This window comes from Leptonychotes weddellii, chromosome 7 (assembly GCF_054177405.1).
Source record: "Leptonychotes weddellii isolate Sample4059 chromosome 7, ASM5417740v2, whole genome shotgun sequence".
Taxonomy (NCBI): Eukaryota; Metazoa; Chordata; class Mammalia; order Carnivora; family Phocidae; genus Leptonychotes; species Leptonychotes weddellii.
In genome coordinates, this window is record NC_138375.1 from 38,176,858 (window position 1) to 38,191,912 (window position 15,055).

The 15,055-nt window shown below is 46.5% G+C and overlaps 1 protein-coding gene across 4 annotated transcripts in view; it reads left to right on the forward strand.

The window, feature by feature from the left end:
- Positions 1-14,773: 14,773 nt before the first annotated feature.
- Positions 14,774-15,055, forward strand: part of PPARGC1B (PPARG coactivator 1 beta) — a 107,805-nt gene continuing 107,523 nt past the window's right edge. Inside the window, exon 1 of one of the 4 annotated variants that reach the window (XR_014146944.1) lies at positions 14,774-14,985. Coding sequence is in view for 3 of the 4 variants with exons in the window: in XM_081826158.1 (XP_081682284.1) it covers positions 14,908-14,985 (78 nt within the window). In the remaining variant the exon portion in view is untranslated. The remainder of the gene's footprint in view (positions 14,986-15,055) is intronic. The other 3 variants (XM_081826158.1, XM_081826156.1, XM_081826157.1) reach the window with 3 other exon arrangements.

Here is a 15,055-nt window from a genome sequence, read left to right on the forward strand (position 1 = left end):
GTGAGAGCAGGAACACAAGCCGGGGAGTGGGAGAGGGAGAAGCAGGCTTCCTGCAGAGCAGGGAGCCCGATGTGGGGCTCGATCCCAGGACCCTGGGATCATGACCTGAGCCGAAGGCAGACGCTTATCGACTGAGCCACCCAGGTGCCCCTCCTGTCACTATATTTTTGCCTTTTCTAGAATTTCATTTAAATGGAATTACAGTTGACCCTTGAACAACATGGGTTTAAACTTTTTTGCAGATTGATTCAAAAAATACGGTATAGCACAGTAAACGTATTTTCCCCTCTGTATGATTTTCTTAACATTTTCTTTTCCCTAGCTTACTTTTTTAAGAATATGGTATAGGATACATGTAACATACAAAAAATGTGTTAACTGACTCTTCATGTTATCGGTAAGGCTTTGGATCAACAAAAAGTTATTAGCAGTTAAGCTTCAGGGGAGTCCAAAGTTATAGGCAGATTTTCAACTACACAAAGAATTCGTGTCCCTAACCCCTGCATTGTCCAAGTGTACTTGGACTGTACACGCTGTTCAGTTGTTTGAGTCTGGCATATTTCACTTAGCAGAATGCATTTGAGATTCATCTATGTTGTTGCATACATCAGTACTTTATCCCTTTTTATAGCTGAATACTACGCCATTGAATGGATGTTTCCGTGATTTGTTTGTTTACTCGTTCAGTTGGTTTATTCAACCCACCATTTGGGTTGTTTCCAGCTTTTGGTTATTGTTAACAAAGCTTCTATGATAATTCACATGTGCATCGTTATGTGGACATATTTTTAAAAATTTCTCTTCTATAAATGTGACTTCTGGGTTGCGTGGGAGGTGTATGTTTAACTTTTTAAAAACCTACAGAACTATTTTCCGAAGTAGTATCTTGTATTTGTATCATTTTGCACTCCTGTCAATATTGTCTGAGGGTTCCAGTTGCTCCACGTTGTGGCAAACACTGGGTACGGTCAGTTTTTAAAACTGTAGTCCCCGTAGGGAATGTGTAGTGGTTTTGCATTGTGATTGTCATTTGTGTTTCCCAGATGACTGATGATCCTGAGTACCTTTCCATGGGCTTGTTTGCCATATGTAGGAAGTAGATGAGGTAGGGAACGAGGGAGAACTTCCATCTCAGCTCTGAACTCTGCCTTCACAGAGATACAGGCATGTTGTCATTCATCCATCACACATTAATTGAGCACCTACTGTGGACCATATGCTGTGCTGGCTCAGGGGATGGCCATGAACCAGACAGACATGGTCCCTGTCTCATGGATCTTACAGAGTCAGAACAACACACTCACTTCCTTTCCTCATGGCAGCTTATATCAAAAATATGTATCTACCTGTCAAAGAATTGCTGAGTGATTAGGAAACATCAAAACAGATAGATTTATGCTAATTGTATATATTATATAATTTTATGTTGATGGCTCATTAAGGTGTCTTTCATTTAAGATATAGGTACTTATTAAATATTTGGTTCTTTCACGTGGGTTACCTTCAAGGAGGGATTCCATGTGATCATCAAGGGAGATTAAGATTGCTACTGTCTTTGAGAGTCAGAGAGCTAGAAAACTGGCCCAAAGTCATTCAAAAGAGAGCCAGTCTTTGAACTCAAATCTTGGGACTTGAAGTCCAGATAGCTGCTTTGAATAGTATCTGAGTACCACTGGCATATTTTTAGTACACTTTTAGGACTAACATACTAACTATAATCAGTTAAAATTAAAGCCCAAAGGATTATGGTCTGGGTTATTTTCCAAAATGTTCTAAATATCTATCCAAATCCCTCATTTAGCCTGTGAGGCCCCAGAGGTCCAGAGGGAACGGCCACAGAGTGAGTCAGAACCCAAGTCCAGGTGTTCTGACTCCATGCTGTTGTTTTGTGAAGCTGCTGCCTCTCGGTGCTCACTTATTTGCTTGGTCAGTCTCTGTTTATTTTCTTTATTTATTTTAAAAGATTTTATGTATTTATTTATTTGAGAGAGAGACAGAGCACGAGCAGGGGGAGAGCCAGAAGGAGAAGCAGGCTCTCTGTTGAGCGGGGAGCCGAATGTGGGGTTCGATCCCAGGACCCTGGGATCACAACCTGAGCTGAAGGCAGATGCTTAACCGCCTGAGCCACCCAGGCATCCCAGTCTCTGTTTATTCAGTCCATAAACATTTAAAGCAGTCTGTGCTGCTGTGGGCAGAGGAGTGAGGGAGGGTGGGGAAAGAGCCTCAGGAGACCCGGATGCAAACCTCAGCTCTGCCACTTCCAAGCTGAATGACTCTGGCAAGGAACTTAACCTCTGAGTCTCGGTTTCCTCATCTGTGAAATGGGACTAACAACAGCATTGACATTAGAGAGTTGCAGAGAGGCATCAAACTGCCAGTGCATGGAAAGCCCTCCCTTTGAGCTCTGGATTTTACTATTTGTTGAATAAATGAAGGAATACAAGCACTTAGCTCCCTGCTGAGCTCAGAACAGCACTGGATAAATTACACAATGGCCAGTTTTTCTATTTAATAATTGCACTGAAATTATTTTTTATGAAGATTGAATTAAAGGAAATTTTAGTAGAGAACATTTTCACCAAAATCAAAATTCAAATACACTGTTTCATTTCTCTGTGTTTTCCTCAAACCTTTATCCCCATTTGAAAATTGCATTAAAGTGATTTATTATTAAGAACCTGACAACAGCAAAAAGGAAATCCTAACAGTGCATTTTTATATAAAATCCACGACTCAAAACACTAACACTTTTCATTTCTCCACATTGCCTTCCAGCTTTTATTCAGAAAATTTTTACTTTGTTGGAATCAGAATGGCTCTCTTTGTGTCACTCTTTTTTGAAGACATTTTATTACTTAATGTTTGCTTCAAATTATTTATTTATTTTAATATATTATTTATTTATTTTTAAGATTTTATTTATTCGTTTGAGAGAGACATAGTGAGAGCCTGAGCTGAGAGAGGGAGAAGCAGACTCCCCGCCAAGCAGGGAGCCTGTCGCGGGGCTTGATCCCAGGACCCTGAGACCATGACCGGAGCCGAAGGCAGAGGCCCAACCAACTGAGCCACCCAGGCACCCCTTAATATATTTTTGAAAGATTTTATTTATTTATTAGAGAGAGAGAGAGAGAGATCACAAGCGGGGGAGAAGGCAGAGGGAAAAGCAGACTCCCCGCTGAGCAGGGAGCCCGACGCGGGGCTCAACCCCAGGACCCCAGGACCATGACCTGAGCCAAAGGCAGACGCTTATCGACTGAACCACCCAGGCGCCCCTGCTTCAAATTATTTAATAAATAAAGCTGTACATGAACTTTATGCTGGTGATTTCTAATGGTTCCTTATGATCCTACCCAGTAGAGTTCATCTACTAACCTACAGAATCTCAACCCCTGTGGGAAATTATATCATATTGTCATATCTTATTATATTCCATGAAATCACTAAATATGTGCTATATGACGTTTGAGCTCTGTGCTCAGTTTGAGCATCACCACAACCCTGTAAGGTTAAGTATTAAAATTATCCCATTTTATTTTATTTTTTTTAAGATTTTATTTATTTATTTGAGAGAGAGAGGGAAAAGCACAGAGGGAGAGAGCTGGACACGGGGCTCGATCCCAGGACCCTGAGGTCCTGAGCTGAGTCGAATGCAGATGCTTAACTGACTGAGCCACCAGCCGCCCCTATCCCACTTTATAGATGAGGAAACTGAGGTTCATATAATTTTAATAATGTGCCAAAATTCATACAGCTAGTGTTGCAGTAATCTATTGCTGTGTAACACATTGCCCCCAAATGCAGTGGCTAAGGCAATGATAGCAGCTTTTTTGTTCATGATTCTGTAATGTGGTCGGGGTTTGGCGAGGTTGGCTCATCTCTGCTCCACGTGGTACTGACTGAGGCAGTTTTACTGGAGCTGGAGGATCCAAGATGGGTTTATTCAGATGCCTGGTATCTCTGCAGAGGAGGTGGAAATGGGGGCGGGGGGGTGGGCGCTGGGGGAGCGGCAAGCTGCTTTCTCTCTTTGTGGTCGGTCGTCCTCCAGGGCCTCTGTGTTTCCACGCGGTCTGCCTGGCAGGTTGGCTGGACTTCTTTATGGGTGTGGGGCTTCCTAGATACGGAAAGCAGAAGCTCCAAGGTGTCTTAAGTCCTCTCTGCCGCATGCTTTTGGTCAAGCCAAGTCACAATGCGAGTCCAGAGTCAAGGGGAGGAAGCTACCCCCACTCCTGCTTGGAGGAATACCATGCATGGGGAGGGGGGCACTGTTGACTGCCATCTTGATAGCTATAGAGCAGAGCTTCAAACACAGGCCTGCCTCACTCTGGGCTCCAAACTCAGCCGCCCCATCCCCATTCTAACTCAACGAATGTTTTTGCCTCACTAGCTCTTTCTCTTACTTTCACTCATTTTTAGGTTGAATTGCTAGGAATGGGGAGATCTGGTTAAAGGGCAGGCACATTGTTGGGTTCTACGTTGAGACAAGTCCAGCATCTGTAGAGCAAAGCGATTTCATGAGCTTCTCCTTAAGCATATAGCTCAAGCCCCTCCCCCCATCTCTTCACAAAGGGGATCCAGGTTTAATTTTGTTTATTCTGTTGTTGTATCTACTTTGACGGAGGAAATCTGGGTCCTGCTATGGAGAACCTCCTCAGGACTTCTGGGCAACAACGAAGTTAGCAAGGAGTTGTGCGGATCAGCTGCTCCTGCAGGATAGTGTTCCCTCTGGGGCAGGGTCCTTGGGGGAAAGTAATTTGCTGACCTTGACTTTTCACAGAACTTGGGGTGTGACAGAAAGAACATGGCTTACAGTCGTCGGAGTTTAGTCCCCCTTCTGAAGTGCGACCCATGTGTCTTTGTTTGCTGTCTCAGTTTACACCTGTTGCCCCATATTCTGTCCAGTTTAGCATTTGTCCAGGGCCCGAACCTTCCAATTTGGACAATAAATTTTATGCATACTCTACCTGTCGAAGACACTGGGGCAAGCCCTTTCTCCTCCCCAAGCCTCAGCTTCCTTATCTGTACAACAGGCCTAGCTATCAATTTCAGAGATGTGGATCACTCTTCATTTAACAGCATCCTCCATGTGGCAGGAGCTGTCCTAGGCTCTGGGGGACACTGTGGGGATCAAGACACTGTTCCTGCTCTCCTGTTTTGCTTGTCTTACAAGAAGACAAGCAATATAATTTCAGAGATTGAATTTAGATCAGGCAGCCAGGGAGGGCTTCTCTAAGAAGGTGATATTTGGGCCAAGGCATGAAGAATGGGAGCAAAGCATAAGGGGAGGTGAGGGTAGAGCATTCCAGGTCAAGGGAACAGCAAATGCAAAGGTCCGGAATCAGGAGATAACTCATTACAAGGAATAAAATGGAGCTCATGAGAAGGGTCATGTTCTAGAAACTGTGAACAGTAATTATTTTATACTGGAGGGCTTTAAAATACTCTCAACATCATTATGATCCTTAAGTGATCCTCAGAATGATTCAAAAAATGTTGGAGAGGTGGGGCAGAAAAGTATTATTACTCCTGCTTTAGGGAACAAAAGATTCTCATGAATCGTCTTTGCATATTTTCCCAAAATGTTCCCACTAAACTTTTATGCTTAAATTTTATTTCATGTATCACCATTATGTCTTTTGATGATGGGAATCTTCTGGGAACTAGAGACATCTTTATAAATCTCTTCCCATTATGATATTGAATTCTGTGGTTAAGTCCTTATGTGTACTGCTTTTGCATCTGTATTCATAAGAGATATTGGTCTGTAGCTTTCTGGTGATGTCTTTGTCTGGTCTTGGTATCATAGAACAAGTTGAGAAGTGTTCCTTCCTTTTCCGTTTTTTGGAAGAGTTTGTGAGGAATTGGTATGGATTCTTCTTTAAATGCTCAGTAGAATTCACCAATGAAACCATCTGGGCCTGGGCTTTTCTATGTGGGTAGTTTTTCTACTACAAATTCCACCTCTTTACTTGTTTCAGGTCTGTTCAGATGTTTTATTTCTTCTTAAATTAGTTTTAAGAGTTTGCGTCTTTCCTGGAATTTGAGCATTTCACCTGAGTTATCTAATTTATTGGCATACAATTGTTCATAGCATTCACTTACAACCCCTTTTATGTCTGTAAGGTAGTCATGTCCCCTCTTTCATATCTTATTTTAATAATTTCAATCTTCTCTTTTTTTTCTAGGTCCATTTAGCTAAAGGTTTGTCAATTTTGTTGATCTTTTCAAAAAACTAACTACTGGTCATGTTGATTTTCTCTATCGTTCTTTTATTTTGTTAATTTTGGCTCTAAACCTTATTATTTCCTTTCTTCTGCTTGCTTGAGGCTTAGTTTGGTTTTCTTTTTCCAGTGTCTTAAAGTGGAGGGTTAGAATATTGATTTGAGATCTTCTCTCCTGATACAGGCATTTAGTGCTTTACATTTCCTTCTCTCCCGTGTACAGTTGTTTAACTTTGAGTCTGGGGATCCCTCCCACTTTCTCCACTGACCCTGAAGGGCTAGAGCAAAATATCCAGGTCTAGAGTCAGGAAGCCTTTCCTGGGTCCAGATATTGTTGGTTGCTAAGTGACCTTATCTAAGTCCCTGCCCCTCTGGGTCTTAGTTTGTTTTTTGTTGTTGTTTTTTAAAAACTTTATTTTTTATTTATTTTTATTTTTTATTTATTTTTAAAGATTTTATTTATTTACTTGATGGAGAGAGACACAGTGATAGCAGGAACACAAGCAGGGGCAGTGGGGGAGCTTCTGACTCCTGATTTTGGCTCAGGGTCGTGGGATTGAGCCCTGTGTCGGGCTCTGCTCTCAACTTGGAGTCTGCTTAAGATCCTCTCTCTCCCTTTCCCTCCGCCCCTTCCCTCCTCCCTCTCTAAAATAAAATAAAATAATAATAATAATTTATAATGAAGAAATAATAAAATAATAAAATAAATAACTCTGACAGAAGGTGGAATATTCCCTTTTAATCTGTTTTTCTCCCCTGAGATGTCTGTCAGTATTCTCAGGGAAACTGAAGATAGCAGAGCTGTGCCCATGGTGCTCTGCTGCGCCCATGACGCTCCGCTGCGCCCATGACCCTGCGCCCATGACGCTGTGCCCATGACGCTGTGCCCATGACGCTCTGCTGCACCCATGATGCTCTGCTGCGCCCATGACGCTGTGCCCATGATGCCATACTGTACCCTCTCTACCTTGCCATGTTTGTGAGGCCATGCCCTTTCCCTGGAACTCTGTAGTTCTGGCTGCTCCAAGAACCAAGGAGATTCCACCCCATATAAAACCCTCCTGGGGTGGCCTACTGACCTGGATTCTCTTCTCAGTATCCTGACTCCAACTGCCTCTGCTGCCAAACTACACAAGGCCCAGATGATTTCTCCTGCAAATGGGAGAGGGAATCAGAGCATCGCACAGTCAGGGCAGAGGCCCCCGGGGGAGATGCCCATCCAATGAATGTTTGGGATGGCCAATCAGTCTATGGCCGTTGTGCAGAATGGGAATCTGAGTCTTAGAGTAGGGAAGAGATTTGTCCAAATGTGAGTTTGGTGCCAGAGTGAGACTGACCTGCCTCCCAGTTCAGAGCTCAGTTTAGGGAGCGTGCCAAAAGTTCCACCGTCATAGCTCTCCTTTATGTAGAGATCTTGTCTCCAAAATGTCCCTGTCACAATGCACATCTGGTACTTAACACAGTCAGCACTCGGCAACCTAGTTTCCCAGAGGAGCTGGCTCTTTAGTATAGAAAGCAGATAGCTAGTAACATTTTATTTATTGTAAAAACAAAATTGCAGCAGGAGAAATGAAAATATTAAAATAAATTATTTCTGCCAACCTAGTCCTGTTTCATGTGTTCAGATTTCTTATGTCACTCTAATATATAGACTTTACATGTGCATTTGTGCATAGAGCTATGATCATTTCATAAATATTTTTATAACCTTGTTTCACTTTATATTATACATTTTTTTTAAAGATTTTATTTATTTATTTGAGACAGAGAGAATGAGAGACAGAGAGCATGAGAGGGAGGAGGGTCAGAGGGAGAAGCAGACTCCCCGCCGAGCAGGGAGCCCGACGCGGGACTCAACCCTGTGACTCCAGGATCATGACCTGAGCCGAAGGCAGCCGCCTAACCAACTGAGCCACCCAGGCGCCCTATATTATACATTTTTCCCCATACATTTTCCATATGGCCTTCTTCTGCCTTCTGCAGAGTATTTCATCATGTAAATAAACTGTATTTACATAAGTCCATCTTCACTGTTCTTATAAAATATTTCAAACATACAGAAAAGCATAGGAACAATACACTACGCAGGTTTAACCAACACTGACCCTTTAAAAATATTTTTGAGGTTTTTTTCAAGAAAATAAACCATTACAGGTATAGTCGGAGTTCTCTTCTGTACCATGGATTCTAATCTCCCAGGATAAGCTACATAACTTGCAAGGCCCAGTGCAAATTGAAAATGCAGGGGCTTTTATTCAAAAATCATGATGAATTTTGAGACAGCGACAGCAGAGCATTCAACCAAGCACAGGGTCTTTTTTTTTTTTTTAAGGTTTTTATTTATTTATTTGACAGAGAGAGACACAGCGAGAGAGGGAACACAAGCAGGGGGAGCGGGAGAGGGAGAAGCAGGCTTTCCACCAAGCAGGGAGCCCGATGTGGGGCTCAATCCCAGGACCCCGGGATCATGACTTGAGCCAAAGTCAGACCCTTAACACCTGAGCCACCCAGGCGCCCCGCACGGGGTCTGTCTAAGCGAGCGAACCCGATGCCCCCCTCTCCTGCCACTTTCCTAAAAGTGATCTGTGTCTTTGCTGTCCCATGTTTATGTTCTTACTTCACATGCATGTATTAACCAACATTATGGACTATCATTTTATGTATTTCAAAATATTATGTAGTGGCATAAGACTATGCCCTTAGGCTGCTTGTCTCCCTTACTGTTTTTGTGATTAATCTGTGTGGATTCATGAAGATGTTATTGATTTGCACTATCGTCTAATACTCCATTATGTGATCTCACCACCGTTCATTTTTTTAGAGTCCTTCTCTTTTTACCATAATTACCAATGCTGCAGGGAGCATCCTTGGACACAGTTCTCTGTGCATGCGTGAGCTGTTGTCTACTCTCAGTGAGGTGGTGTGGAATGGAACTGTTCTGTCTTACTACATGTTGAGGTTATTTCCAATCTTTTGCTTGGCATCAATGTGCTCCCTTTACCTGTCTCCACTTGGATGCCCCACACACCCTCAAAGCCCCCCTTGGGAGATTTCCCTCTGAGTTGCCTCTCCTCTGAGACCCATCACCCACTGAAGCCAGAAACTGGGTGTCTTGTAATTCTCCCCGCCATTTCCTACCTATGACCAAAGCCTACTGAATCCCAGTCTAAAATATGGCTTTAACCCATCCACGCCTTCATATCCCTCTTGCTACTTTCACTGCCTTGGCTCAGGGCCCCAGCTCTCCCCTAGGCTCTTCTCCCAGCCCCTCCAGTCTCCAGCCTCCCTATTTGTTAAAGAACCTATTACACCCTGGGGAACTGCATGTTGACTTCCTCCCCTGCACGTGGTGATCAGAGCTGTGAGTTACATAAGAGCAAAGACTGTGTCATGGTTCCCATTTGTGGGCCTGTAGCACATTGCCTGGCACCTGGCAGCTTCTAAAAATATTTGTTGAATCAAAGTATATGTAAACATCAAGCTGTAGTTTTCCCATCTTTTGAATCAGACCCCTAGGATAAATTCCCAGAAGGATTATTATTGATGACTTAGGATAATGAATGTAACACTCAGTCTTTTGTAAGTGAATTTGATCCACACAAAATTCTAGGTCGGGTAGAATAGATAGGATGATCCTTGCCAAGGAGTCATTTTCATAAGGTCCCAAAGCCAGTAAGTGGCAGAGTATAAAGAACAGGTCCTTGGGTCTTGCCATCTGCTTGCCTTATTTGATAGGGATACTAAATTTAGATGGTACCCTTTCGTGTTGGGTGGCTGTCTCTTTAAATGTTGCTGTTCTGAGATACATACAACAAGCTGGTAGAATGTACATCTCTGTAAAAACAAAACAAAACAAAGTAACCCTTACATCTATGAGCCTTTGTTTCAACATCTATCAAATGGGTGTAAGGATCTTTTGGCTCTGTGGGCAGATGAGGAGGAAGCAGGTTTCCATCCCTCCCCTGATCCATCGTTCCCATGCTCTGTGCACAGTTATTTACAAGACTGAGGAGGGTGAATGAAAGCCAGCCCTTGCACACGGCAGCGACAGCTGACAATACCTTGTCTGTTTAATGCTCCTCACTGGCTGACCTGGAAGCCCTTTAATGGTTGTAGCATATGAAAGAGAAGTCTGCTAAATGTAGCCCCCAAATGTACTGGCGAGTTCATGGTCTAACCCCTCCAGGAAGAAGAGGGCATTGACTAACACCGGAAATGCCTTGCTTATGATGAATTTTCAAGTGCCAAAGACCCCCACCCCCAACTCTGAGACCCGAGAATGACACCATCTGGATGAGGTCTTTCCAAGCCCTGAGGAGAAGCCCCCCGGGCGCGACACACATGGTCTGCAGCCGTGGCTTCCAGGCCCAGATCTGCCACTGAAGGGCTGTGTGGCCTTGGCCACGTTCTCCTACCTGTACAGTGGAGCAGGGGGATAATGTGCTCTCCACTGCCCCGCGGAAGTTCTAAAGTTCTGTGTTCAATGAAAGGTGGGGATGGCTGTCAGAATTAACAATACAAAGCAGGTGCCTTTTTAGTTCCTGTTGGCTCGAGTTTCTGCCTCCTGGACAGAAACTGGGAAATAGGTGTGTTTCTGACTCCCTGGCTGGCTCATAGAATCACAGAGTTGTGGGTGGCTGGCAGGAAACCTCAGTGATTATCAAGACCCATGTCCTAGCTCCCTCACTCTTTCAACAAAAATTCACTATGCACTGATCGTGAATAGAAGAGTATCACTGGGGTGGCAGCTATTGTGTTCACTGATTAATCCATGGCACCCCGCGCAGTGGCTGGTACATAGTAAGTGCTCATTAAATAGCGGTTGAATGATGGGTAGTTTCTTGCAGGTGAGTCATCTAGGGGAGCCTCTTAAATGTGAATTCCTGGGTCCACGGCAGACCTACTGAATTGTAATCTCTGGTAACAGAGCCCAAGTGACTGTCATGCCCTCCAGAATTTGAGACATGGTTATAGAATCTGAATAAAGCAGCATTCTTCTACTATCAGAAGAGAGAAAATGCTGATGTTTTTAATTTTGAGCATTTGTCACTAGTGACTATAATATTCAAGTGAAAAAGGTTCATTTTGCTGGAGCTGTTTCCGTGGAGCCTGGTGGAGTCCGGGCTTTGCCTGGTGTATGTGCAAGGCAAACTTTCACTAATCTCGGGAGAGGCAGGGCCAATAAAAAGGCAGAGCAGATAGGAGTGAGCCACATGAAGTCCAAGTTTGGCATTATTATTGCCCTTCACGTGGAAGTCATAAAATAAGAAATGTGCCACCGTTCCAGCTTCCTGGGAGTGGTTAGCTGGTGTGGGGTTTTTCTCAATTCCTTTCAAGGGTCTGTGGCTTGGACCAGATACAGGCTTGGGTTCAAATCTCAGCTGTGTCCCTAACTGTGTGGTCTTGGGCCGATCACTTCAATCCTGTAAGCTTTAGTTTCCTCCACTGGAAACTGGACATGAGAATGCGGACTCCTCAGGGCTGTTGGAAACAGTCTGAGGTGATACACACTCAGGTATCTGGCACCTGGGCAGTGTGGAAAAGCTCGGTTTGGGCTGATACCTATAAACTGCATCGTATTTGGGCTGGCGGGTTCAGGAGAGGTTAATTTAGCTCAGCTCTTTTGTTTTAAAGGGACACAGCCTTTAAAACAGCTTCTTTTGTTTAAAGGAAACAGCCTGGGACGCCTGGGTGGCTCAGTCGGTTAAGCGTCTGCCTTCGGCTCAGGTCATGATCCCAGGGTCCTGGGATTGAGTCCCACGTCGGGCTCCCTGCTCAGTGGGGAGCCTGCTTCTCCCTCTGCCTCTGTCTCTCTCTCTGTCTCTCATGAATAAATAAATAAAAAAAAAAATCTTTAAAGGAAACAGCCTGACAGAGGGCAAGTGAACTGCACAAGATCACACCTAGCACCTTGGGTTTCTGGAGGGCTTCTATTTTCTTTTTCTTTTTAAAGATTTTTTAAAATTTTTTTATTTATTTGACAGAGACACAGTTAGAGAGGGAACACAAGCAGAGGGAGTGGGAGAGGGAGAAGCAGGCTCCTCACTGAGCAGGGAGCCTGACGGGGGGGCTTGATCTCAGAACCCTGGATCATGACCTGAGCCAAAGACAGACGCTTAATTGAGCCACGCAGGCACCCCTCAACACCAGAGTTTTAAAGGCAAAAGCTGCTCTGGGCAAGCGCTGTTGAGGCCTTCCCTGGGAGGCCCTGTCTGGTACTGCAGCTCTGCAAGGCCAAGGCCTGAGATGGCTGGCACTGGGGACTCTCCAGGTCTGGCCTCTCAGCTACAAGGGGCTCAACAGCAGTCCCTGGCCATGCTGGATCTGGCAGGGACATCTCGGGAAACTGTCCCGCAGGGCTCTGACAGGGCTCCATGGGCAGCAGCAGCAAAGCCCTTCATGCTAATGGTGATGACCTTGGTGATGGTGATGATGCTGAGCGGGGAGGAACCTTCCTATCGGCCAGGTGCAGGGCCCAGCCATTGGTTTTATGTGCACAGATTTTTGCCACCCTCACAAGAACCCTACGGGGAGGAAACTGTGGCCCAGAGAGGTTAAGTAAATGACCAAGGGCACATTGCTAGTGAGCACCAAGATTCAAATCCAGATCTCCTGGAGTCCAAGGCAGCCAGCAGCCCCTGGAAGAAAGGAAAGTAACACTGGCCTTCAAGGGATATGCATGTTATTCTCATTTTTACAGATGAGGAAACAGAGGACCAGAGTTTAGCTATTTTCCCCAGGAGGTCAGGCACTGTGCCAAGCACTTTGCATATATTATCTCTTCAATCATCCTGACATCCCTATGAAGTAAGTAATTCTATGATCCCCACCGATGCAGATGAGGAAATCGAGGCCTGAAACTAGATGACTTGCAGGGGTTCAAAACTGGGCAGTCTGACCAGGGGGCCCATGCTCCTGACTTCTTGAGTTGTCCAATGAGGAGACAAGATGTAGCAGGGCTGGACCAGGCAGGACCCAGGACTCCTGACTCCCAGGCTAGTGCTCCAAGGCTAGATGTAGGCTGTCTGTTGGGATTCATTGTTCCTTAAAAGCGCGCTGGCCTAAAGCCCAAAGAGTGAAATCACGCCCTGCGGTTCTGGGAACCTCAGACTGGAGAAGACGGAAGCTCTTGCTCAGGAGTTCAAGTCTGAGCAGGTGGACAGAGGGCTCTCCCTGCTTCCTCATCTGGGGAGGGAGCCCACGCAGGGTGGGCCGGGTGGGGCAGCTCTCCCCAGTCCAGGGGAGGGGGGGTGGAGAGCAAGAGGCAGGCGTGCCCAATGAAATAGGCCTAAATCTTCCCGCCTTTACGCCTTTATTCAGGCAGTGCCCTCATCTACTGCCTGGCAAACAAACAGCAGGCCATGATGGGGAGAGTTCAAGGTTGCATTCAGGAGGCCTGAGTTCTGGTTTTGGCACCATTGACTCTGGGCAGTTTTCTTATCTGTTCAATGTGTGGTGGTGGTGGTGGGTGGGGTGGAATCCAAATCCTCTGGGGTTTATAGTTAGCACATTATTTATTAGGCACCTACTATGTGCCAGGCACTGGAGACACAGTAAATGCAAAAGCAGATTCAGTCCCTGCTTTCATGGGTCTTAGAGTCTAGTAAGGAGAGACATGAAGAGCAAATCTTCACTGGAACAAATGTAAAATGGCAGCTGTGACCAGTGTTCTAAGGAAAAGGCTTGTAGAGCTAAGAGAACCCATGACAGTGGGGGGTGGGGTGGGGAAGGAATGGGTTGACAGTCAGAGTGGCAGTGGGGAAGGATGCGCTGAAGATGCGGTTACCAGGTGAATGGCCACAGGGCAGGAGACAGCACTCTGTGTGTGGAAGCCCCTTGTGAGATGGTTCATCGAAGGAACTGGGAGGCCAGGGGGCCTGGGGAGGCCTGCACGGGCCTGGCCACCTCAAGGCATTGTGGGCCATGGTAAGGGAAGTCATTGAAGTTTATGGGCGGCGGGTGGGGGGGGGGAGGAGGGCAGGTAGGGGAGTGAAGGAAAACTTGAGGGAGACGGTCAAACTTAACAGAATATGGGCCAATGCGTCCTTCACGGAAAAGAGAAAAATGCCACCCCCTCTTTGAGCCTTCCCTGATTTCTCCACCTTTTACCTATGGTATTTCTCCCTCTCTGGCCTTGCAGCTCAGGTAGAGAAACTCGAACCTCTGGGGCAGTCAGACCTGAGCTTTGTCTTCCTGCTATTGAAATGCACTGTGTGTTCCTGCTATTGACATGCACCGTGATTTCACACGAAGTCCTCTGCCTTCTCGGGCCTCAGTTTCCCCAGCTGTGCAGAAGCAGGTTGTCTCAAAGGACCCGCCCAGCGCTAACGCAACGTGATTCGCTCTGGCAGGAGCAGGGGGCTGCCCGCATTGCTGCGCAGGCATCGGGCCGCTGGCTGGGGCATCTTCACCCGGCTGCGGGCGCTCTCCTCCCGGCCGGGGGCTGCGGGCGAGGACCGCGGAGCCAGACGTGGCGCAGGAAAGTGGGGGCGCGACCCCCGGGTGGCGCGGGCACCGCGCGGCCCCGCCCCCGCAGCCGGCGGCCCTGCGGCAGCCCGGGCCTGAGCTCCGCCCTCCGCCTCCCGCCGGCCTCGCTCCCTCCTCCCGCCTCCCTCGCTCGCTCGCTCGCTCCCTCCCCCCCGGCCGGCTCGGCGCTGACTCCGCCGCACGCTGCAGCCGCGGCTGGAAGATGGCGGGGAACGACTGCGGCGCGCTGCTGGACGAAGAGCTCTCCTCCTTCTTCCTCAACTATCTCGCCGACACGCAGGTACGGCCAGCAAGGGCCGCGGGCCCGGGGCCAGGGGTGCTGAGCTGCGGGGGCTGCGGCCGCAGCCGCG